The sequence below is a fragment of the Python bivittatus genome, unplaced genomic scaffold (assembly GCF_059951505.1).
Source record: "Python bivittatus isolate LINGU-HERP-01145 unplaced genomic scaffold, Pbiv_v1 ctg000220_np1212, whole genome shotgun sequence".
Classification (NCBI taxonomy): Eukaryota; Metazoa; Chordata; class Lepidosauria; order Squamata; family Pythonidae; genus Python; species Python bivittatus.
Window position 1 is genome coordinate 3,171,399 of NW_028277048.1, and position 24,721 is coordinate 3,196,119.

Below are 24,721 nucleotides of genomic sequence, written 5' to 3' on the forward strand. Positions count from 1 at the left end.
TTGAAAGAGAATCCTATACAGCTCCACTTTTTGAAATCCAGTATCAGGTTGGGAAAGGCTGCCTTAGTTCATCAAAAGATAAGTAAATCAAAACTATGGACAACAAACTGGCTCTTCATAAGAAAAGTGGTTTCTGAGATCTAAGGGGATGAAGACTGACCGCAATCTTATAGGCCTCACCAAAATGAGTAAGATTTATTTACAAGTACCTTGGCTTGATAGCTTTCTGAACACTGAAAACACTATTTCAAGTATATTCCAAAGCTTTTTTTTTTTTTTAAGAAACAGATTTATACATTTATGTGGAAATGCATGAATTGAAAGCAGGTATACTTACTCAAGAATGCAGGAAACTGTATTGGTCTCAAATTAGCATTGGTACATTGATATACAGACAATTTCAATCTGCAACAATGCACACTGTTTCTCTGGGTTATTCCCTCCCCTCTGCACTAGCAGAGGATGGAGACGGAGACACCTGTTTGCCTACGTCCCTCATCACCTTCTGTATAAACTATACAAACAGTGAAACAAGTAGTTGAGGCTGGCTCATCTCGAGTAAGTTCAGCAAGGGTGAATATGGTTGTTCTTGGAAGAGAGACCACCAGAAGTCTCAAGACTGCAGATTAGATTGGGAAATTAAAAAAAAAGAAAAAATCCCAGAAGAAGGCAGCGACACCCACTTTGGCACTGATGGTCAGTGTTCCCAACATGTGACATATGACATATGTAACATATGAACAGTGTTCATACATCCCCAGGAGTCAAGCTTGGCTTCACCTTTCTCCAGCGCTGAAGACCAGGGGGCTGCTGTTTTCCCATCTCTTCTAACTTCCTTTTCATACTTGGAAGGAGAAGGACTCAAGACCATTGGAGGAAGGGGGACAGAAGTGGGCGAGAGAACAGGGCATTTCCCCTTCTTTCTTTCACTAAAGTTCAGGTTCCTGGTAAAAAAGGGAAGGCTGTTCGACAACTAGGAAGGCAAACTGCAACTTGGAGGGACTGGAGGCTGAAACAGCCGCCGGGTGTTATTTGTAACAAGTCCTGTAACAAGTCAGAAATGTCCATGTGAAATATATATGCTGGGATAGGATTTTGCCTTGGGGCTTTGCTTGTTCTTGCGGCTCTTTCAGTTTTTGCGTGGAAGTTTTTATTCCATAACCATAACCTTCTCTTCCCTAACAACACGAGGCTTCCCTTGGCTCTCGAAACAGCCTTGAGACGGCACAGACGGTAACAAGCTTCTGGTGGGTGGGTGGGTGGGTGGGTGGGTGTATGAAGGAACCCTGATGCTTGTACCGAACTATGTGATATCTGGTTAGATGCCCTGGAACTAGTTTTTCTCAAGTAATATCATGAAATCCAAAGGCCAGGCTCACAAGGCCGAGATCTGCATGAGTATCTCAAGCATGTACTTCCTTTCTCTTTCGCACATATGTATACCCTGCTGCCTTTTGACATGGGTCTATCTACTACTGACTTCTAGATCAAGATTTAGCTAAATTAATGTACCTTAAGTAATAGGCTGAATTCAGAAGAATAAAGCTGACCTCTCTGAAATACAACAAGCCAAGAGAGCCACGCTCACCATAAAAAGATCAAACTCTTCCTCATGTCGGGCAATCATCTGGTTAACCGTTTCATCGTCTGGAACTTCATCTTCTTCCTGAAAGATTTCAAAATTTCCCCCATTTAATTCCTGCAAGGCAGCTCGTGCGCTTGGAGTTTTATACTGAAAGTTTTACCATCTCAAGTTTGATTTGGCTACGTGTGAAAATATATCTGGTGGTCTCAGTGGACGGTAGCCGCAGGGCAGAAGCTCCCCATCGGCGCTGGCAACTTTGCTGACAGTCTTAAACAGTGAGGACTAAGGACTGGACGGGCGCGGCGACTGAATTACCCCTCTCACCTTTAAAGGTGGCTCCTCCGAGTCGGAGTTGAGGCACAGGGTTGAGGCAGTGTGGGGAAAGCTTGCGCTGCCACTGCCGCTGCCCGTGCTGTATCTGGTCTGTGGATAGATAGAGGACTTCAGTCTCCAGGGCTGTCAATCCAGCACCCTTCACTGACACTCAGATTCACTTCCTAGGGTGACAAGGGTTCATGCCACTTCCTTCCAGCCCACAGTCCCTTGGCCTCAGGGCTACAGAGAGCAGGGATCGAGGCAACACATTCACCAGTCACGCATGAGAGATGGAGAAAGCCACCCTTTTGTCAGCCCTTACCTCATCTTGCTCCTCATGCTCTAAGATAGCCTGGAGGAAAGCTCGCCTTTCATGGCTGGAGGACTTCTGATCAAACATTCCAGCCTGGATCACCTTCTGATCAACATTCAGCTTGTACTTGGCCGCAGCAAGTATCTTCTCTTCCACACTGTTCACAGTGCACAGGCGCAGCACTCGCACTTCGTTTTGCTGCCCGATGCGATGTGCTCGATCCTGGGCCTGCAGGTCCTAGAGTGGTGGGAAAAGACCATCCTCACTGTTCAACAACTACACTCAGCTTTCTTTCAGTTTCATCCCCAAAGACAGAAGAAGCAATGCTGTGCCAGAAGAGGGGCCCAGGACAGGACAGCTGGCTTAGCAACTGCCTTGTACTGGGGGGTTAAGTGGCTCAACCAGAAAATACTCCTGGAGACAGCCTTTTATAAAAGCAGCATTCATGCCACCCAAACAAACTCAAGACCAAAACATGCATCTGAAGACCCATTTCTAACACCATAGATCAGTGGAAATGCTGCTGTTTAACTCTCTGCTCCTTAGGTCTCTGGCTGGCCTGTGAACTGGCAGTGCGTTCCAACCCACCACCTGAAGACTGATGTTCTATACTGTGAACACTGTTCAGGGTTACCCAGGTAACTATGTTTAGAGGACACCAACAACATCAAAGGATGCTCAGAAATTCACACAGCAAATCTGGTGTAACAATCCTTATTATCCTTGCTTGATATTATTTCAATTGGTAAGTATTTCTAGGTTTCACATGCCACCCTTTTGTTCTGGCACATGGATAAAATTTTGATTTTAGTTAGTAATTAAATATTAAATAGGTGCTGATAATTGTGAGACGTGGTGAAATTATGATGTAGCATTAGAACCAGATAGGCAATGTCCCGGATGTCCTTTAGATGTGCTGGATTGCATGCTAGTTGGGTATTCTGAGAGTTGCAGTTCTGCACATTCAGAGGAGATAAGGGAGGAAGAGAAGGTTCCTCCCTAACTTTGTTTCAAGATATTAAAGCTGTGGCCTGAAGGGTGAGAGTTTATACTATCAGTTTCCAAAGAGAACTATTGTCAGCTGAGTTATTTTTTTGATTTTTCTCCTAAAGGCACAGAAGAACTATTTCTGACAATATTTAAAAACGGTAACCACCTCTTTTGGCAGAATTCTCCCTATAGATTGTAGGCAAAAGTGGAATGCCAAAGATTTAGATACTGTTTTCTTGAAACTACAAACTATAATAACCATGTCTTATATTTATGTTCCAGACCCCTTAGTGAAATGTAAAAAGGCCTTTCTTTTGCATTAGTATATGTATAGCATCACAAACTTTAATCTCGCCATTAAATGTTAGTGCTCTGTTTATAAATCCTTTTTTTCCTGGAAACCTAGTAAAAACACTTTTGTTACCTGGTGAGGATTCCAGTCACTGTCAAAAATAATCACAGTATCGGCAGACTGCAGGTTCAGTCCCAAACCCCCTGCTCGGGTGCTCAGAAGAAAAATGAAATATTCAGAGCCCGGCTCATTGAAAGTTTTCAGCAGCATGCCACGATCTTCAGCTTTAGTGGTCCCTTTAAAAGTCAAGAGAAGAGAGGGTTTCCCCCAGTGCCACGATATTTTATTTCAGGATAAAAGCTATTACAAAAATCCCAACACTCAGCAGAAGGCCACAGGGAAGAAAGGTATTTTATACTGAGCTCAACAAAGCTGACAAAAGTTACATTCTAGAAATGGAATGGAATACCTGTGGAGAAGTTACATAGCAGTTTAAGGATTTAAGTTCTTAACAATAGCAGAGAATTTACAAGGATAAATCAGCTGGTTTGGATGAGCAGATACTGCCTGGAGGGAAACATAATGACAGTCCATGGAAGTTGTATTTTGTTAGCTACCTTACACCCTGCCTCCCCTCACTTCTGAACTTCAAAACAAACGGAGAATAAGCTAAAAATGAACACTCAAGAGAAGCTGCAGTTAAAAGATACCAGATACTTTTCCCTATATCATTTATTAACAAAATTATTGGGACAGGCCTGTAATGCCCAGTTCCTAATATTAATTAACATCCAAGCCTTCATTCAATGCCAGCAACCTCAGCCAGTAATGACCACATGAAGCAGGTGAATCTGTCAGAGCAATGTGGCTATAAATTATAGTCTTAAGTGAGCAATCACAAAGAGATGGATGTTTCTTAACAACAGAGAAGTTTATGCTTTCCTAATATTATGACCTTCTCCTGGTACTCAGTTCAGGCTAACCTGACCATCATTTTTGAGCAATGTTGGAGTTTAATCATAATCTTTAGCAGATTATGATACAGGGCTAAATATCACACCAGATTGCAAATACTTCAAACTACATGGCATTCACCCATACACCCTATAAATGCCTCTTTCCCTTCTCCTGCACAAAGCGTTATGGAGAGAGGGAAAAAGCTCAAGATCCACTCTTGATCTCCTTCTTTATGGAAGGGCAAATTAATGCTGGATTAAAAAACAAAACCTCAATCAAGAGTGGAAAAGGAAAAATTAAAGAGAGGGAAAGAAATGTTGCTCTGGCTAAACAGGACTAATCTAGGAACTAGACCAAAAATATGTCACTGTAGATTATACCTACTGGAATATATGACAGGCTCCCTATTCAATCTATTATACTTTAGGATCAGAAGGAGATTCAAAACATCTCTTATCAAAAGAGATTCATAATTTCAGGAGAGCATTAACAAGAACAGCCATTGGGAAAAGTGATCCTCCATTACACACTGGTTTGAGAGATAAAAATGGCAAGTTGGAAATGGAAAAGTTAACCAAATGAAGGAACCTGGGCCACTGTAGAAGTGGAAAGATGCAATTTGTATTTCTTTTAATAAATGCATCCTTTGATTCAAACACCACAATTACCACTAGTAAGGTATGCCTCATTATACAATTGTCACTTTCATGGAAGGGGAGTTGTTTACAAAAAGTTCCTAGGTGATTGCTATAAGTTCCTTAGCTTGAGCTCCATACTTCAGAAAGTTTTTAAAAATGTGGGAAAAAAATCCTTATCACAGAATCAGAGGGTTGGAAGGGACCTCAGAAGTCTTCTAGTCCAACCCTCTGCCCAGTACGGGAATCCTCAGACTATCCCGGATAAATAGCTGCCCAACCTTTGTATGAAAACCTCTGGTGATGGAGCACCCATGACTCCAGTAGGCAGGCTGTTCCATTGCTTAATAGCTCTCACAATTAGGAAATTCCTCCTTAGTTCAAGTTTGGATCTTTCACTGTAAAGCTTCCTCCCGTTGGTGAATCAGAGTTCATAGTTTCTAAGTCTCAGGTAGTTCATCTGAATTACATACTTTCAAATGGTTCACACAAGCATTAGAGGGAGCTTCCCTTGCCCATGCACAAAGAGAATGAGTCAAATCAGCTCAATACCCACAATGGAAGGATGAAGGTATTTTTATGTGGTTGATGATATATTGACAGGAGAGGTCTCATGGGGCAAAGATATGAAACTTGAGAGCAACTAAATCCTTTCTAAAGCCATACTATCAACATTTCAAACTAACATCAGCCCAAGGTCTTAGAGAGCAGTTCTAAGCAGCCTACATGTACTAACACTGTTAAGAACCACCCAGCTGGAATCCATCTCGCTGGATAAGTGGTGTTGCCACCACCCTCTATATCCTCAACCTCGTGTCCCCCCAGGTTTAGCACTCCTTCTGCTCTTCACAGAAGGGATCTAGACCCTAGGCCTGAGAAGAAAAGAACTTGTGCAAAGAGAATATGAAAAAGAATGGCTGCATTCTTAGTGCATGACCACTGCCAACATGGTGGCTCGACATGATAACCTGCGCATACAGTACATATGTAAAACTGTATATGCCAAGAACACTTATCTTTGATGCAGGAAAATGTGAAGGGACCAAAGTCACTGTGTTCCACTTTTTTTGGGTGCAGCTCTAAACCCCATAAACTAAGTGACTCTTCAAGTAAACCGTAGCCAACTCAAAAATGTATTTCCCAATGCAAAATTATCACAGCATGTAAGTCCCACTGCCAAACTCACCATCTAGCCTGAGGTATTTGAAGCCACGGTAGGCAAAATAATCTTCCATTATGGTCATGAGGGAGGTCATCTGACAGAAGAGCAATACCTTGTGGTTGGTAGCTCGCAACTTGGGAAGAATACGATCTAGAAGCTCAAATTTCCCAGAAGCACGATATAGGTCAAGTCTAGGTTGTGTATGAGGAAGAGAAACAGCAGGGTTTTTTTTCCCACCAAAACAGTGAGTTTCACATGTTTTAACTTCAAGATTCCCCTTCCATATAAATTCCTATATCCTAGTTGCTCTTATGAATAAACCAGGCTTTGCTGTTGCCCTTATGAATAGTATAAATAGCAGCTATTCTCTGCGATTACAGGCAGTTCTCAGGCTATGACAGCAATTGGGACTGGAATTGCCATCGCTAAGCAATGCGGTCATAAAGCGTGACGTCATGTGCTGCATCCCTTAGCGACAATCCTGGTTGCTGTTGTGACCCCATAAGATGTGTGGTTTGTTAAGTGGGAAGCGGCGGGAATCCCAAGTAAGGAGTGCAGGGGTGCTGCAGGGGGGTGGGGATGGCCAGGGGAGGCCCTGGGAGGCCTGACACAGGCTGTACGTAAGCGCAGGAAGGCGTGGGAGTAGATGGTGCGGTGCAGCGCAAGTACAGGAATGCTGGGAGATGGATAGCATGATGAGGTGCAAGTTCAGGAAGGCCGGGGGGAGACTTTCCAGAGTGACTTGTGACCTTCCCTGCCGGCTTCCCCATCAACTTTGCTTGTGGGAAGTCAGCAGGGAAAGTCGCAAATGGTGATCACGTGACAGTGGAACATTGTAAGTGCGAACTGGTTGACAAGTGCCCAAATTGTGATCACATGACTGCAGGGGTGCTGTGACAACCAGAACTGAGGTCTGGTTGTAAGTATCACTCATCACAACTTCAAACAGTCACTGAATGAGTGGTTGGTAAGCGAGGACTACCTGTATTGATCTTAAATTAAGGAAATCCTGAGAATCTTCTAAGGAAGCCCAAGGCCTTAAAGAGCACTACTCCCAAGACATAATTTCTATGATTAGAAATTGTCCTAATAATAAAAAGTGGCAGGATTGTCCATCAAAAACAAGTGGGAGATGCCTCTGGAAGTTAAGAAGCTAGGCACGAAAGCAACAACTCTTCTCACTGGCTTCAGTCTGTTGAGTCTTCACAAAGAAAATACACCATACAGTCCAAATGCTGTGGAGTAGCCAACTTACCCTTGCACAATGCCTCCAGTGAAGCCTAAGTGCTCAGAAAAGGACTCCTGTAACAAAATGTATGGAAATCAACATAAAGATAAAGAAAGGATGCCAAATACAACAATAGAGGGTTTTTTTCCCCCCTTCAAGGAGCACTTTGAAGGTTAATAGTCTGGAAGACTTGTACCGCACATCTTAGGCCTGGTAGCTAAGATAGTCTTTCTTTTTAACATTTAAATGTATAGAGTTAAATAGTTCTTCAAATAAACAGATGTTTCAATTATGTTTAAAATTATTTTCAAAAAGGCTGGAGTTCTTGAATGCAAACTTCCAAGTGCTCAGGGAGTTATAATATTGCTAAGTCCTGTTGTCAACTAGTCTATTCCTTGCTCTGTCAGCCTTCCCCAACTTGATGCTCTCCAAATACACTAACTGGAAATTATTAAAGCCCAACACATTTTGAGGCTTTGGAAGAGTACAGCATTTAAAGAGACTGTGGAAGGCTCTTTAAATGCTGTACATACAATACTATATTGAATAACCAAATGTTAACTATCAGCTTCTCAAACTTTGGAATAAATCTGGAGGAGGTCACAAATTATGACATTCTAGAAAGCTTCACCCATTAAGAGAAACGGAAGATTCCTCCTCCTCCTTGCAGAACTCCATCCATATCAGTTTGGAGAACTGAACGCAACGTCTACTTTTTAGGTGCCAGGATGGGGAGAAAAGGGATAGACAACTGCTACAAAATAATCCTTAAGAGCCATTTGCTTGAGGAACAAAAATAACAAAAGGCATACAATGTCTGAAAATCTCCATATACTGTAGCTGGATAACTGAGGCATGGGGCTGAAGGTATCCTAATCAGATACACTGGGAGGGGGTCAGCATTAAACAAAGTGAGAAATGGTAGTAACACACGTTCCCAATTAACCCATCTTTCAATACATTTGCTCCACCATCTTTTCTCTTCACTAGTCTCCTCTTTAACAATGGCACATCTTTACCTCTATATGCTGAAACATATATGGATGGTTGCAAATCTTCCGCAACTGCATAATAGTGTTCATGAGGGTTTTTGTACCACCTTTGCCCTGCAAGAAAACGAGTGTGGAAAATATTGAAGGAGACAAACAATTTATAGCGCACATACATTGCCGTGTGCCTGTTACTTCCTGTCTAGTGTTCAAACCACACAGCAAATGTTGGAGAGTTAGAGGTATATGAGTATGACACCGAAAAAGGAGCCAGACATTAAAAATGGGACATTCAATGTATTAAGCTTAATTTCCCCAAGGACTTCTGTTTTGCTTTGTTTTGCTATATTTTGGTTGGGCTGAAGTTCTCATCAGATAAACTAAGTACATAAAGTATTTGAAGAAAAGGTGTATAAACCTATATAATTTTTTTTTATGGCTCCACAAATTTCTTCTAAGTATCTCTATCATACTGTAGCCTCTATCCAGCCACATCGTTTCAAAGGGATTCCATGAAGGATCTCAAAAAACGAATGCTACAGCAGGGAACCCAACCACTTGGATACGGCTTCAAATTTGGGGCTAATGAAAGTTTTAACCATTGTGCCTTAAAATACGGTTATGACCAGAAATTCTTACAGTATAATGACTTGCACACCAATGGCATTCTAATACTAATCTGCACAAACAGCAAATTTGGTTGCCTTTGTTTGTGCCTCGTTCTGACTACCTATGGAACACTCCACATAGTGGAGAAACTTAAATCTCCCATCACAGCTCCATTTTCTGTGCGCTGTCCCTTCCCAGGATGAGGTCACAAGCCTGTTTCTTTACTAGGGAGCCTCTCTGTGAACTGCAGCGGAGAACTAGGTGACAGCCAGCTATGAAAAAGCCCAACCTTTATGTCCTGCCTTGAGCTCCAAAAAGGAAGTAATCTTTTACTTTGGGGAGGCTGGCAGTTGTAGTCCAAATATCCTAGGTTCAAGAAACTGACAGATCAACCCAACAAAAGGCCACCCTTTTTTCATGTTAGCATAAAAATCTTTCTCCAAACCTTTTTGTCCTTCTCGGATCCATCCGTAAGCAGCACTCCCTTTGCTTGCATGTGTCTATAAAGTACTCTTTGTAATGCAGACATGTCACACTTAATAACATATTCTACCTGTTGTGAAGAGAAAAGACACATGAATTCATTAAAATGCAAACTGTTTCCACACAGCATGGAACCCAACATCCTGCAGCAGCTGAGATCTGGGACTTCTTCAAATTGCTGATCATCTTTAAGCAGTGCCTTTAAAATTCAACTTTTAGGGGTATAGCTTTGTTGTAGAGCACAGTGAGTGTATCAGGCTCCAGATTAACTCTCCATGGTTTCTAGGCAGAGCTGAAAAATGAGAACGGATTAAAACCCTAGGCTAGAGCTACCCCCAATATGTATACTGGATCAGTGGACTGGCTTAGTACATGGCACCTCCCTAGGCCCATAGTATTCTCATTTTATTTCGTTTCCAGCCTGAGTAGATAGGGAGAATAGGATCCTGGTATTTGGATGACAATTTGTAAAGACTATGTCAGAAAGTCCCACTAATTATGCATTCAGTCAGGACAGGCATCCTTTTCAACCTTGAGTGCCATATGCCTGTGGCCACCTTTCTGGATGGTGCAGGTTAATGGTGGGTAGGGTCAAAGAAAAGGTGAAGTAGGATATCCATGCTCATTTCTTAAAAACACTCATAAAAGTATGCATGTATACACACATACATGTATGCACACATGTATACTCATTCTTAATACCATAATTAGGCTTGAACATTATCTTTTCAAGTATTTTCTAGAGTAGGCCATAGAGTTTAGAAAAAGGAAAACTAACTTTTCTCTCTCTCGCTTGTCTCTCTAATTGTGACATCCTTTCCCTTGTGCAATATTGAGTGATAGAAGAAAGTTTCCACAGGGGAAGGGGACCAGATTAATTCCTGTGCAAAGGGGACAGGGAGAGGAGAGGAGAAGATCATACACCAGATGATAAAGCCCTGTGGATCAATTTTGGCTATAGGCCAGAGGTACCCCACTACTGCATTAGATAATAAACACAAATTTGACAAAAGCTTTATGAATACAATAGCCTTGAAATTAGTTGTAATATAGCTTAAATACACAAATTAATATATTGTTAGAGAACTCTTGGACAAATGTGGGAGGGGCTTTTCTGGGTTGATTCTGAAGCAAGCAATATAACAAAGCTTGGGAATGTCTGAGGTGCATCAATTTTGAGATACTTCAGTCACTGTTTTCCCTGGACAGTGTAATCTATTCAGATTAATTTCTTGTGGATGTGCAAACAGTTGCAGATTCAATTTTCATAATGATGCACAATGGACCATGGTAGTTGGTCATCCTGGAGAAGTGTTCTCCACTTGATTTGATCATCTCTGCAGGCATTCCTAAAATGAGATTCTACAAGGTCAAAAACCCATAGTCACCAAAGTCAGAGCTATTCTGTTGGGAGGATTTCTGCTATGCTATTCTTGCCTAGCATGACAAATGGATTGCAGAAAAGTCAGGCCAATACCATTATTAACTTGAACTTTGAAAAAAAACGTCTTTCCAAGAGTTCAACAAAGAACTGCAAAGAGTAATAGAAAATTTTCTGATTGGGAATTCCTCTAATATCACTAAAAGATGATTTTCATGTTTGAAGGATAAAATTGGACTGTTCAAAGCAGATACCAAATCTCCAGACAATGTGAACAATCTGGTAATGTTGGCTATTTTTATAGGATTATAGCAGTATTGACATAAAGGTAATCCAGCTCTTGCCGAATAATGTTACAGTCAGTTTCTTGGTGAAATTTTGCTTTAAAAGGCATGAGTTTTGGGGGTGAGTGGGTGGTTAGGGAGGTAAATGACAAACATATTTGTAATATCACAATGCAAACTCTGCCTCTTTTGTATGCGTGTTGTGATAATGCATACAAATACACAAGGGGTAGTTTGTCACATCACAACATCATAAAGCATGTTTTGTTATTCTGATGAAATTGTACAGTAATGTCCCTTAATGTCTATGGTCAAAGAGATCTAAAATTGTTTTTGAGATGCCTTTATCGGTATCAGCTACTTCTGACTTCTCCGTCTCAAATCTCTTATCAAAATATAGATCAAAGCCAAAGTGAGTCTTTCTATATCTCTTGTAGATGCACACAAAAAAGCAGCAGTGCATCTTTTGAAAATGAGGGACAAGACATTCCTCAGCAGAACCCTGGCTCTGTTGTGGAGACGGGGTGCCATTACTAACCAGAATTCTACGTAGACACTTGCCCGCAAAAAAGGCACAGCATTGCTGGCAGAGAAATCAAATGCACGTGAAGGGGCTGCTCACATCTGACATCCTTAGCACCAACCTTTTAGCTTTTTTTTTTTTTTTCCTTTTTACAGAAATACCAGAACCAACAGTACATCTAGCCTGGCAATATTCTCCTGCCGCCCAGGCCCAGGCCCAGGCCCAGGCCCAGGCCCAGGCCCAGGCCCAGGCCATTCTCAGCACTGCTGTTCTAAGCCATTTTTATTTAGTGGCATCAAATAGTAACTAACACTCCCTTTTCTATTAAGCCATGCCCCTTCTTGAATATCACATCCTAAGCTACTAGACACTTTTCCTGACCAACAGAATCTTTTGTAAAAAAAATGAAGTGGCAGCTATCAGATTCCAAAGAGATCAGCTTGGTGGTAAGCCACTACTTTCCATGAACCAAACAGATTCTAGAAAGAACCTGGAATAGTCTCTGGTGTATACAGTTACCTTTTCAGGTAGCTGTGCTTCTACTTCCTTCTTTAACCTTCTTAGCAGGAAGGGGCGCAAAACTTTGTGCAAACGACGGATAATTAGAATAGTTTCTTCCTCATTCAAATCCACCTGTATCAAAACACACACAGATATAAGGAAACACCAGTTTTTAAGATATCTTTCTCCACTGATGCTAGGAAAGTATAGGATCACTTTTAACATGCAGAATAAGAGAAAAATATATCATTAATTACATATCCAAACTTAGAAAAAAACCATAGATATTATTTCAGATTCCTCTCCAGCTTTCTAAACTCAACATATTACCTACAGCAATGAATTATCAATTAATTTCACACAGAAGTCATGTCAAACCAGATTAGAACTGTGGGCTACTGTGAATAAGAAGTGCTTGATGTACCAACAAACAGCTCTAATTGAGCCAACTGGCTTTGGCTGGCTTTACTGGGACCAGGTGGAATATAAGTATGGTAAACAAATACACTCTATCCATAATTTGTTTAGCATTCTAGGTCAAACAGCTTTGTATCCAAGAAGCTAATAAAGTCATATATAAGGAACAAACCATGTTATTTCCTTTGGCTTACAAAGAGACAAAAAAGCTGGAATCCCAATTCATGCATAAAAACATGATTAAAATACTTAGTTTATTTAGCTGCTCTGGTTAGCTAGCACAGAGAGCACAAGAGAGAACATTCAATCCTGTTAACAGCAATGCTAAAATTCTTTAGATTACTAAAGGTGAGATCTGAACCCAGACAATTCAAGAACATTTCCACTTGTCAAGCTTGATCCTTTAGGAGAGTGTAGCCCTCTCAGAAAAAAAAAAAATCAATAATCCCTTCAGAAACAAAACTCACCTTTAAAAAAAAAAAAAAAGGACAGCGATACAATCCCAAGGTTTGGGCAATGCTGTATTGCATTACTATAATCAGACTATTTGGAGTTGTGCATGTAAGATATAACGATACATTGAGGAATCCCAACCCCTTTCTTCCTAAGTCAACCCCACCACAAAATCCGTTCCTACGCGGAAGAGACTAGCCTGCACAAGAGACAGTGAAGTGCCTGATTGCCACTGTCCAGACAGAGCCCACTGGAGAGTGGCTGCAGAACCAAAGAGCTTCACAAGGCCTTGGCTGAAGAACAGAGGGTTAGACGTTTCTTCCAGCACTCACCTTTTCTCCAGTCATGGCAAATGGAGCATTAAACCACTGTTCAAACGTGCTACAACTCTTGAAGATAGTTGGAAGGAGGAAATTGAGCAGAGCCCATAGTTCTGGTAGCTTATTTTGCAGTGGCGTCCCTGTCAGCAGCAAACGACGTGGGGCTACGTAGTGTGTGTTCAGAACCTGGGTTAGCTTGCAGTGGTGATTCTTCATCCGGTGACCTTCGTCAACGATCATGTACTTCCAACGAATCTGACAATACAAGTTGGCAACTGTGTTAGAATCTGCCTGAATTCCGGAATACAAGCTTCTTCCCCCCAGGACACCTTCTCACACTAAAGGGATAGAAGGACTGAGCTAGATTGCTACTGACTTTGGCTTTAAAAAAACGCCCTTAGATAAACAGTATATTCTGAGCGGAGTGAAATAGGAGTCCTCAATATGCTGTTACTTTATACATTCTATACCACAGATCAGGGCTGTCTAAACTTGGCCACTTTAAGATGAGTGGACTTCAACTCCCAGAATTCCCCAGCCAGCCATGAAGTCCACTCATCTTAAAGTGGCCAAGTTTGGACAACACTGCCAGAGATGCTACCAGAAATAGTAAATAAGGAAAAATAAAATCCTCTCATTCATATATGCTGCAGAGAAACACTATTTTTAGAGCAGGTCATTTAACTCAAAACTTAAAAAGTGTATTCATTTATTATTTGGTAGATTTTGGGACTGGCCAACAACCCCAGTTCCAGAGTTTCCCAAAGCTATGCTTAGTAGGAGAGATCACATGCTCCTTGAATTTAGTCACAGCCATGAAGTTGTGAGTCAGTTGTTACAAACCAATCTTTGAGAATTTGTTGGGATTCTGCTAAACAAACAACCAACCAACCAACCTACAGAAAATCAGCAGAAGCATCTCTAACCCACTCAAACGCGCATGCACACACACACACACAGACTCTACACACTTCCTGCCTCCCCACCCCCACTCCAAACTGATAATAGCCTAAAGTAACCAAAGTAAAATCTTGATTGATGATGATTACACAAGCATGCCCATGTTGTTCTCTTGGTAACAACATGGAAGTGATTTGCCATTGACTTCTTCCAGGATGTTTTCTCAACTTCCCAGGCTATCTTAAAGTACACAAAGTACATATATAAATATACTGACATTTAGGATTGGGACACAAATCATGCTTTTCTGTATAAACCACAGACAATGCACCTTAATGCTCTTTTAATGTTACTGCTGGCTGCCACTGTTCTCTGACTGCATATTTGTTTATTTATGGTATTTTTCTGCTGTTCTAAATTAGTGTTTTTCAAACTTGGCATCTTTAAGAATTCCCCAGCCAGCATGGGAATTGAGGTCCACACATCTTAAAGTTGCCAAGTTTGAAAAACTCTGTTCTAAATCAACTTCTTGATTGCCTTTTAAGAAAAAAACATTATAAATAGAACCACATAAATAAAAGAATACAGGAACAGGGAAATCTCACTTTTGCAAGAATGTGCTTATCTTTGATGATATATTCATATGTAGTGAGCAAAACATTAAACTTTCCACTTCGAAGCTGAGGTACAAATGCCCGTCTTGCAGCTGGAGAGCCCTAAAAAGAACCAAACAACACACACACACACAAAATCTAAACACAAGGTTTTGACATTTATGCTGTTTACTGCATGTATGGTTGTGAAATGACTTGACTGACCTGCTTTATAACTTTTCACCAGATGAGTAAAGAAATCAGTAGCTCAGAGAAGGGCGTGGAATTATTTATTATTTATCAAACTTATATTAAACTTCACAGAGGTTCTGGAGAGAGGAATAAGCTTTGTGGGGCTGGCTGAAACGTTTGGGAAGCTAAGAGGCAAAGTCCAGAATTGAGGAGAAACAGAACCATGAAAAATAAACAAAACATAAAGTTTGAGGGGAAAAGGGGAGTAGAAACCAGGAACTAAAAAGCTGATTGGGGGTGGAGGATCTGATAAAGGCATTCAGCCCATACAAACAGGAGTGGTACAGCAATGAGATACTTTCATCCACATATCCAAGGACAGAAGGTGGCACTAAAAAAATGGGACTCCAAATCATGAGAAAATATATTTAGCTTTGGAAAGTTGTGTGTATGTGTAGGCATGCAGTTTAGACCTCACGGCTCTTTATTCTGATGTTCCTGAATGTCAATCCTGCGGGCAAACACAAACTTACTTTCTGCGTATCACTCGTAAGCTTGAATTCTCAGTCATTTAATCTTGACAATGTTTTTGATTAAAACTGAAACTGAAAATCTCAATCTTGGTACTTACCTTGTATGAGACCTTAACCACAGAAGGAGCCCACTTATCAAATTCATAAGCCCAATTTGATAGAGTTCTAAAACAGAAAAACAGTGAGAATTCCATTTTATGAAACAATTCTCTTCTAACTTGTTTCAAGGGAGTAATTAAAAGTTAAACCTCATAACCACAATATGTTTAATGAATAAAAACTGTGCGAAGTCTCACACAAATTTTATGTGTTTATTTTAAATTAATAATTTATGTGTTTAAATAGAAGGTGGAAAACGTAGATGAAGAACAAATATCAGTAAATAAACAAAAGATTTACAATTACTGTAAAATTTAAAATTCATTATTCCATTAACTAATTAATGTACAGAACTAGGTTCATTATATCATTTTATTCCCTGGATAGAAGTTGGAACTGGAAACAGCTGGAGGGCATCAGGTTGCCTAACTCTGGCCTAGCCTGTTATTCCACTGATTCATGATATCAGTGTCTACTACATTAGCTTCTGCCAGCCTTTTTTTTCTCACTGCCTTTGACTTTCCCAAGCATCAGGTTTTTCTCCAAAGATTCTGGCTTCTGTACTATGCAGCCAACATATTTAAGCTGTGGCTTCATGATCAGTGCTTCCAGTGAGACGTCTGGTTTTCTAGTACTGAATGGCTTATTCTTCATAGGGAACAGTGAAAAAAACTGAGGAGATGGGAACATTTCTAGGTAGAACACCAGAGGAAGCAGCAGTGCAATGCGTGGTAAAACAAGCAGTCAGCAGCCCAAAGATATCTGAAGCAGCAGCATACCTTAAGCTGTACTTGTGACTATAGATTAATAAGATCAAGCCAGCCCATAGGGCAGTGTTTCTCAACCGTGGCAACTTTAGGTTGTGCGGACCAACTCCCAGAATTCCCCAGCCACTGTGCTGGCTAGGGAATTCTGGGAATTGAAGTCCAAACATGTTAAAGTTGCGAAGGTTGAGAAACATTGCCATAGGGTATCAGCTGAAAGTAGCAGAAGAAACAAAGTAGTATGAGACTCAGAAGCTAACAACTACAGTTAACAGATCACAATGACTGAGTTCACATATTGAGCTAAGTTAAAACCAAGCTAAAGGGAAGAAAAAAAGCATCTCTGTAAAAAGTGTCCTAATTTTATGTCTCATCATGCTGTGGATTAAATTAGTTCTTTTTCAGGTCACTGTGTCTATCACTGTGCCTGTCAAGGGTGTACGGATTTTAAGTTACCTTCAGGATGGAGTTCATAGAACCAGAAGGTTGGAAGGGACCTTGTAGGTCAACCCCCACTAGAATTTGTCCACTAGAGTCAGCCTGACCTAGTCAATCTTGCCAGGGAAGACAACTGTCAGCTCCCCTTTTGAGAGTTGGGGGGGAGCATGGAGTGCTTGGCCTTCAGGAATGGCCTCCCACTGGAACTTACATTAGCCCCGACTTTGGCCAACTTCTGGAAGCAGCTGAAGATGGAGTTCTGGAGGGCATTGGGGACTTGACACCTTTTGGGGGTATTTTCTGGTTTGTATGTTATAGGTTTCATATGATTTTAACCACACTGTGGATGTTTTAATGATTTTTGTAGTTCTGTGAAGTCACTGAGAGTCCTGTGGGATTGTGGCAGGGCATAAATGTAATAAAGAAACAAGCCCCCAAATTAAAGCAAACTCACCTCTGACACTAATTTAAATTAAAATTATTTAAAAATTTGTTCTTAAGATGTAAATTTTTCTCAGTTCACTATGCTCACATGAGATCAGGGTGAAATTGTACAAATGTGAGATTTCAGGCAATATCACAAGACACCACAGGGGGTGGGGGCATGAAAAAGACCCAACTTCTGGTTTAGCATGTTATATGAATCAAGCCAGATTTCAAACCATGGTTGGAATTTATGCTTGCAACATAAATGATGATTTGGCTTCTCAGTTACAGTCAATGAACATCAATATCTACAATGCCTGAACTGAACTTGTAAATTTACTCATTCATACTTCCTCGGTCATTTGTTGTTGCCATTGCTGAACTTTTTATTGCCCGCTCTCTGAAACAGTTACTACAGCATACCAAATGCTGCTTCTGTTGCGCTGAAAGTTTTGGTCATGGTTGCCTGGACCACAGATTTTTGAAAGCATTATTTATTTTTCCTATTAAATTGCATCCCACGACTTCCTTCCATCTGCACACAGTAACAGTGCTTTTTCATGCATACAGAAAGTCTTAAAGTTGCCCACCCATCTTCGAAGGATACTTACGACAGAGGTACTATAATGAGGAACGGTCCGTTGATTCGTTTGTGCTCCATGAGGTATGTAATTAAAGCAATGGTCTGGATTGTCTTACCCAGGCCCATTTCATCGGCCAGGATGCCATTGAGATTATTATTGTACAAAGATACCAGCCACTCTAAACCTTTGATCTATGGATGGGAAAAAGAAACACATACACATTATAGGGCCTACAGAGAGAAAATCATGTTCTACAGAGCAGCTCAAAGCAATGAATTTGCCTGCTCATCCAAGCGGTAGAGACTTACTCCCTGCTTCTTACCTGATACTGTTTGAGGACACCATTCACCATGAGGGACGACTGTTTGTCCACCCTTTCAGTGACTGCATGGGCCACAGCATAGTAAGACTGCAGCCCCCTTGCCAGGGCCTGGGACACACCATACTCATCATCAACATCTTGTTTGGCGTTCCTAAGAAAAAGTTTCAAGGGAATGAGAAAGATAGAATGGGATTGTTAGCTTTACTGCAATGTAACTGCTATCTTAGGAGAGCAGAAAGGAAGTTAATTTTTGTTAGGTGTGAGGGAGCAGAAAAAAACACAAGAATTGCCTTATCTTTTGGAGTTTAACTGTGTATGAATGTTTTTTTGGGGGGGAACACATACAGTTTAAGAAACCACTTGACATAACGTGGAGGTTTACATTGTCTACTTTAGTCCTGAGGCTTTCAATTTCTTAGAACACGTTTGGCCCCTGGACAACTTGGAGCAAAGATCTGCTCTGGATTCTTCCTCTCCTGTTTAGAATGGATCTGACTAAGGTTCTAACTTTGTGCAAGAGGAAGGAGTGACAGTAACATAGTGGGGGAATGTAACACCTGAATTCTGTACCACGCTATCCGTTTTTTCCTTTGAGATCATTCAAGAATCTGTTTCCCTCCTGGGTGACTGACTGGAGTCTCCAATGAAGTTGCCTGTCTCCAGGCTGATTATGCCTGAAACTTCTGAATAATACCTAAAGTTGGGGGCATTTCCCATCACTGTCTACTAGAGTCTTCCTGGTTCTTGCAGAAAGGCCTGATGAAGAACCAGGGAATGCAGATGGTCTGGGTGGGAGCTGTCCCACTTCTAGAAAACAAAGCTTGGCCCTTGTTGCTAGGCAGCACGTATTCTCCTTATGGTAACCATGGAACTGTCAAAGAGTGGCAGCTGGAATGGACAATTTTCATCCTTGTTCTCTTCCTAAGTCAACACTGCTTTATCATGTATAATTACATAACTGTTTTCATGTATTATTGGCTGCTAAGGAGGGTTGCTGTCAGGAGAAAGATGGTGTGTATAATCAGGAGCAGCTATAATTTCAGAACCTAGGACCCAGAGCAGCATCTATTTCTGCATTAATATGAAGATAAAGAATAAGAGCAATGGGACAGAATAAGAATAAGATGCCTGGGACAGCACCTTTTCAGCTGTTACCCCACTACACAGAGTAACTATGTAGTGGTGCTTAGCAATCTTGCTATTCCTTTGCAATACAGACTGCAGAAGCAGCTGCCCAAGAGGGAGGGAGGGAGGGAGGGAAGGAGAAGGGCCATCATCTACCGTGTCTCTTTGTACTCCTGGCATTTTGTACTTTGCCATGCTATAGTCCTCTGGGGAACCAAGGGGGAGGCAATCTGGTCCAAATTGGGAGACTACTCTTCCCAAGGCAAAGGATGGGTCTTTTCCAGCAGGAACTGCCCTTCTTCACTTAGGGGAAAGATTCTATATGCACCCACCCTCCTTTTTCACCTCCGTTTAAAGAGAAAGCCAAAAGAAGCAGCTGACCAAACAAACAAAAAACCCCCACAACAACACGAGTCATACTCAATAATGTGCCTCGCGTCGACTTCTGATACATCATCACTGTCTGGATCCGGAATCTTTTTCTTCTCCTCTACAGGCAGAGCAGACTGAGAAGGCTGAGGTTGTTCTTCCTCTTCCTCCTGCCACAAACCAAAATCCCATTAATGTAACTCAAAGTACCTGGGCACTGAAGGACCACCCCGTCAGCTCTGCTGATTTGCCTCCTCCATCCAGTCCCTCAAGATGTTAGCAGCAGCAAGAGAAAAAAAAAGTGGGGAGGGGGAACTGCAAGGCTATCCGTTCCCTTTAAACATTTCTGTTTAAGCTGGCTCTTGTAAGAACTCTAACTAAACTCTGGTGCCTGGACGCGCATTTTCTCTTCTTCCCACATCGTCCTCTTTTTCTTTTGCAGCATTCTTAGACAGAAAACCCGCAGAAGCAGGGTCCGTCAAATTGTAACTGATCTCAAAAAACTGCTCAGGGAGTTTTTGGATGACGGGTAAAAACTCAGCAGTTCAATTCACTTCCAATTCATTACCACCATTAACCGACAAAAAGGGGAAACATTTCAAATAACAATAATAAGATATTAATGGCTGCATCAGAAGCGATACAGTCTTAATTAAGAGGACAAACTGCAGCAAGATTTATACCAATATATTCCGACTCACGGAGAAGGACATCTTAGACGATACATACATATATGTATAATTATCATTTGTGATTAGAGATACGGACAATAAGTACAGGCTCTCAGCACTTTTTTTTTTTTTTTGGCTTAAAGGTTCAGCTCTGTTTGCTTGAGTCTTGTGTCTACTTTACTCCTTTCTCACGTGTCATTACTCACATGCACGTCTAGTTATATTGCTCCAATGCAGAGAGAAGCATTATTCATTGGAGCTACAGTTTAATCCTGCTGGCCTGATTTATACTGTACTTAAACGAAAACAGCAAAATGTAATGGGAAATAGGCACCACTAGTTAAGTTCTGTTTTCCTGATGACAAGAAGGCTCTACTTGAAAATAAGTAAAATGAGATTGTTGTTCAGTCGTGTCCGACTCTTCGTGACCCCATGAACCATATTGCGCCAGGCCTTCCTGCCCTTCACTGCCTCCCTGAGTTTGCTCAGTTTCATGCTCACTGCTTCAGTGATGCTATCTAACCATCTCATCCTCTGCCGTCCTCTTCTCCTTTTGCCTTCCATCTTTCCCAGCATCAGGGTCTTCTCCAAAGAGTCCTCTCTTCGCATTAGGAGACCAAAGTATCTGAGCTTGAGCTTCATTATCAATCCTTCCAATGAGCAGTCAGGGTTGATTTCCTTTAGGATTGACTGGTTTGACCTCCTAGCAGTCCAGGGGACTCTTAAGAGTCTTCTCCAGCACCACAGTTCAAAGGCATCAATTCTTCGGCGCTCAGCCTTCTTTATGGTCCAATGATAAATGAGATAACACACATCAAACGCTTCACATCACAATTCTTTTCAGTCCAGGATAAAAGATGCTCCAGATACAGCACGTACGTCTAACATGGATCAAATGGATGAACAGAACATTCCACCTCACCTCTTCCTCCTCCTCTGATCCACTTTCTTCACTGTCAGATCTTGGTGCTACTTCGTATCTATTTGAATAATTATGAAATCGTGAATTATTATACAGAAATACCTTTGACAAGCCAAGTCAGTTAGAGTCACTCCTCCCTTCTAAAGTCATTGGGAAACTGGGACAAAGATGAGGGAAGAACAAAGCTTTAGTTCCCAGGATATTCATGGACAAATTCAGCAAATTAAGAACTGTATTATAGGAACACTTTTTTAAACAGTGTTTTGCAAAAAAACAAAGAAAATGGATCATTCCTAAAAATTTCCCACCGGAGCCTCCTTGTATATAAGATATATTTCCCAACTTGCTTAAAACAAAATGGAGAGATGGCTCACTCTCAAACATTTGGGACCTCATTTAGGATAAATTCATTCTTCCACAGATAACAAAATATAAATTGGAAATTTCCAAACCAGTATAAGATCAATAGAATAGGAAAATGGAAATGGAAAAAAAAAACTTTCCTGTGATGAAATACCATCTTCCCAAAGTAAGATTTCATGAAAGTTAATGAAATCGTATCATAAGAGCTATAAGTTAGTCCAAGTTATATATATCTACCCCACCATCCTGTCCCCAACTCTCGACAGCAATTCAGTTCTAGGAAATGTGTACCACCATCACTGCCTGTGAGCAAACAGCAGTTGCAGGTTTCCTGCCTCTTTACATGGAAAATTTAAGAGCTCTTATTCAACTCTGAATTTGTCTAATCCTTTTTCAAAGTCTGAAGTCTAGCAGATTGAGGCACTAGCTTGCCTTGATAACCAGACTAGGCTGCTGAGACTCCAGACACAGAGTCCATTGTAACATCCAGGCTACAGTCTTCACAAACTCAAGGACACAACACCACTGCATTAGTATGATTATTTTTTTGAAAAAATGCACATATTACATGTCACTGTCCTCAGGGAAAATGTATGTGTGAATTCTGCAGGCAACGTACCCAGGATTCATTTCTAACCAGGTATCCAGCTGTCCAGCCTTTGGTGCATCTGTACCGGTAAGAATTTTCCCACTTTCAACATGAATCACTTTCACAGGGAGGTCACTCATTTGGCTGGTTTCATCTAAAGGCTGAAGAAATACAATGACATGTTAAACGTATTTTTCACATAAAGGTAGTATGATTTTAATGCAGTACAATTCTAATCTCATTTCATGTTAGACCTCAGGAGGGGGGGGGGAAGAGATTGGATTATATCACCATATGGCTAGAAGACAGACAGACAGAAGGAAACTTTATTTCAGTCATTGGCCAATAAAAATGCTTTCTATAAAACAAACAAATCAAAATGATCCCCTAACAGCAATAACTGTTTAGCAACCATTTGTGGGTGAAGCTTACACATAATGTAGTAGAATTTTGCTACTTTTAGAGAAATACATTTATCTTGGTTGTTTAACAGATAATGCAAATAAAAGTTATCAGAGTGTCCTGGAAATTTAAATAAAAAGGGGGTAATCAACTGGTGGCGAATATCACTGTAGAACTGACAATAAAGAAGAACATGGGCTGTAGTTTCTATGGTACCCGTGTCACAGGGGCAATATCATATAGGATTTTCATATACTTCCCTTCCAAAACAGTTGTGGGGAGAACATTAAATCAGGCTAGAGATAAGGCTCTCCTGAATTTGGGGACTGCAATATGATATACAGTGGACTACCAATGGAAGATAAATATCAAATTTACTGTGAATATTAACATTAGGAGAAAATAGGTACAGAACGTGTACCAGTGTTGATTGCCAAAATAGATAATTTATATTTTAAAAAACTGTTGCAAATATAATAATCAGGTTGGATAATGTTTTCTTGCTTGGTGGTAACATCACAAAATTCAACAATTCTGGAAGATGATTCATCGTAGGATGGTATTTTCAATATTGACTCTTCTTTCTTGCCAGCATAACTAAGCCCTATATTTCTACAAATTACAGCATGTGGAGTTGGCTTCATAACAGCTGCTAAAATACTTTATGCTTATTCCTGGAAATACATACAATTTCTTCCTTAGAAGAATGGCAGATTCTATGGGAGTATGCATCAATGTCAAATTATCTTTGTATTTAAAACACAAGTCTGATCCTGAATTTAAATCAACCTGGAAACCATTTGTTGATTATAACTCTGCACATGGACTTATATAACATCTGAAGAGTAATGTTTTCTTAACATAAGGCTTTAAAATATTAGATTTTTGCTAGTTCCATGGCAAATGTTTGCCTGATTCATTATAATACAGCCAGATTTTCTGAGATTAGAGAGAAACTTCTATTAATTGCTTATTCTGACTGATGATTTTTATAATATGGGCTATCTTCCTTTCTTTATTAATTAAAAGTATTTCTATCCAGCTGCAATCCAAAAAAAAAAAAAGTATCTCATAGCTTTGTAATTACCAAATATTGATTGGATTTAATAATGATTTTAAATTGCTCAATTGATATTTTTATATGCAGTACTATTGTTATTTCAACAATTCTTATTTAGTTTCATACAGCTCTTTTATTCTTTTTTTCTTGGTTGTTTTCAAATATCTGTTAAAATAATTTTTAAAAGGATAAAATGTGTTTAGAAGAGGAAGCAGAGGGGAAAATGGCATCGCTTGAGTACAATTTGTAAAAGAAAGGAGGCACTTTTTGTTCTCTGAAGCTGCCCCCGCCCCCAGGGTTGTATTAGTAAATTTCAGGAGCAGAGTGAAAAGCTTAATGTACCTTTGTTGAGTGAAGACTCATCAAAACGATAAGCAGCCATTTTTAGAACTTCTCTTAAGTATTAAGATTATACATTACATTGTATATATGTGTTGTATAACGTTATACATTATACAACATTATCAGAGCAAAATAGGCCCATGGGAGTTCAGTGCAATCTATGACAAAAGGTGCTTCCAGATGGATGGTTCCTAATACTACTATATTAAAGGCGCAATGTGGCTCTTCCATCTTTCCTTCCATTTTTTTACTGTCTCAAGAAGGATGGACAAAGCAATGGGAGAGCAGCACAGGTTACAAACTAGACAACTGTGTTTGACCACAGTAAAATCCTATCTTTAATGCAGGACAAATACTTGCCCATACAGCTGAATAGACATCAAAACATTGCCCAACTAAATTGGTATATAGGGTATCCTGGGCATGCTATCTATTGTTTAAGAGCTGCTCATAGCTTCCACCAGCCTTCTCCAACCTACTGCCTTCCAGATGTGTCATTCCTGTGGTTCCAGTCAGGAATCCAGATTTAGGATTATACTGGTTCATTGGTTCATTGGTTAGCGTATGTTGACTGCATACAACATACAATC

General features: G+C 40.5%; 1 protein-coding gene across 9 annotated transcripts in view; it reads right to left on the reverse strand.

Moving 5' to 3' along the window:
- Nucleotides 1-24,721, reverse strand: part of SMARCA4 (SWI/SNF related BAF chromatin remodeling complex subunit ATPase 4) — a 67,407-nt gene that overhangs the window by 14,797 nt on the left and 27,889 nt on the right. For 5 of the 9 annotated variants that reach the window (XM_007432500.4, XM_088137655.1, XM_088137658.1 and 2 more), the window contains exons 13-29: nucleotides 22,358-22,488; nucleotides 21,376-21,433; nucleotides 19,834-19,952; nucleotides 18,289-18,439; nucleotides 17,994-18,157; nucleotides 15,754-15,820; nucleotides 14,943-15,053; nucleotides 13,450-13,692; nucleotides 12,266-12,379; nucleotides 9,521-9,628; nucleotides 8,497-8,583; nucleotides 7,505-7,551; nucleotides 6,274-6,440; nucleotides 3,628-3,791; nucleotides 2,223-2,450; nucleotides 1,910-2,008; nucleotides 1,589-1,666 (exon numbers count right to left, since the gene is read on the reverse strand). In XM_007432500.4, coding sequence (XP_007432562.1) covers nucleotides 1,589-1,666; nucleotides 1,910-2,008; nucleotides 2,223-2,450; nucleotides 3,628-3,791; nucleotides 6,274-6,440; nucleotides 7,505-7,551; nucleotides 8,497-8,583; nucleotides 9,521-9,628; nucleotides 12,266-12,379; nucleotides 13,450-13,692; nucleotides 14,943-15,053; nucleotides 15,754-15,820; nucleotides 17,994-18,157; nucleotides 18,289-18,439; nucleotides 19,834-19,952; nucleotides 21,376-21,433; nucleotides 22,358-22,488 — 2,136 coding nt within the window. The remainder of the gene's footprint in view (nucleotides 1-1,588; nucleotides 1,667-1,909; nucleotides 2,009-2,222; nucleotides 2,451-3,627; nucleotides 3,792-6,273; nucleotides 6,441-7,504; nucleotides 7,552-8,496; nucleotides 8,584-9,520; nucleotides 9,629-12,265; nucleotides 12,380-13,449; nucleotides 13,693-14,942; nucleotides 15,054-15,753; nucleotides 15,821-17,993; nucleotides 18,158-18,288; nucleotides 18,440-19,833; nucleotides 19,953-21,375; nucleotides 21,434-22,357; nucleotides 22,489-24,721) is intronic. The other 4 variants (XM_088137661.1, XM_088137659.1, XM_088137662.1 and 1 more) reach the window with 1 other exon arrangement.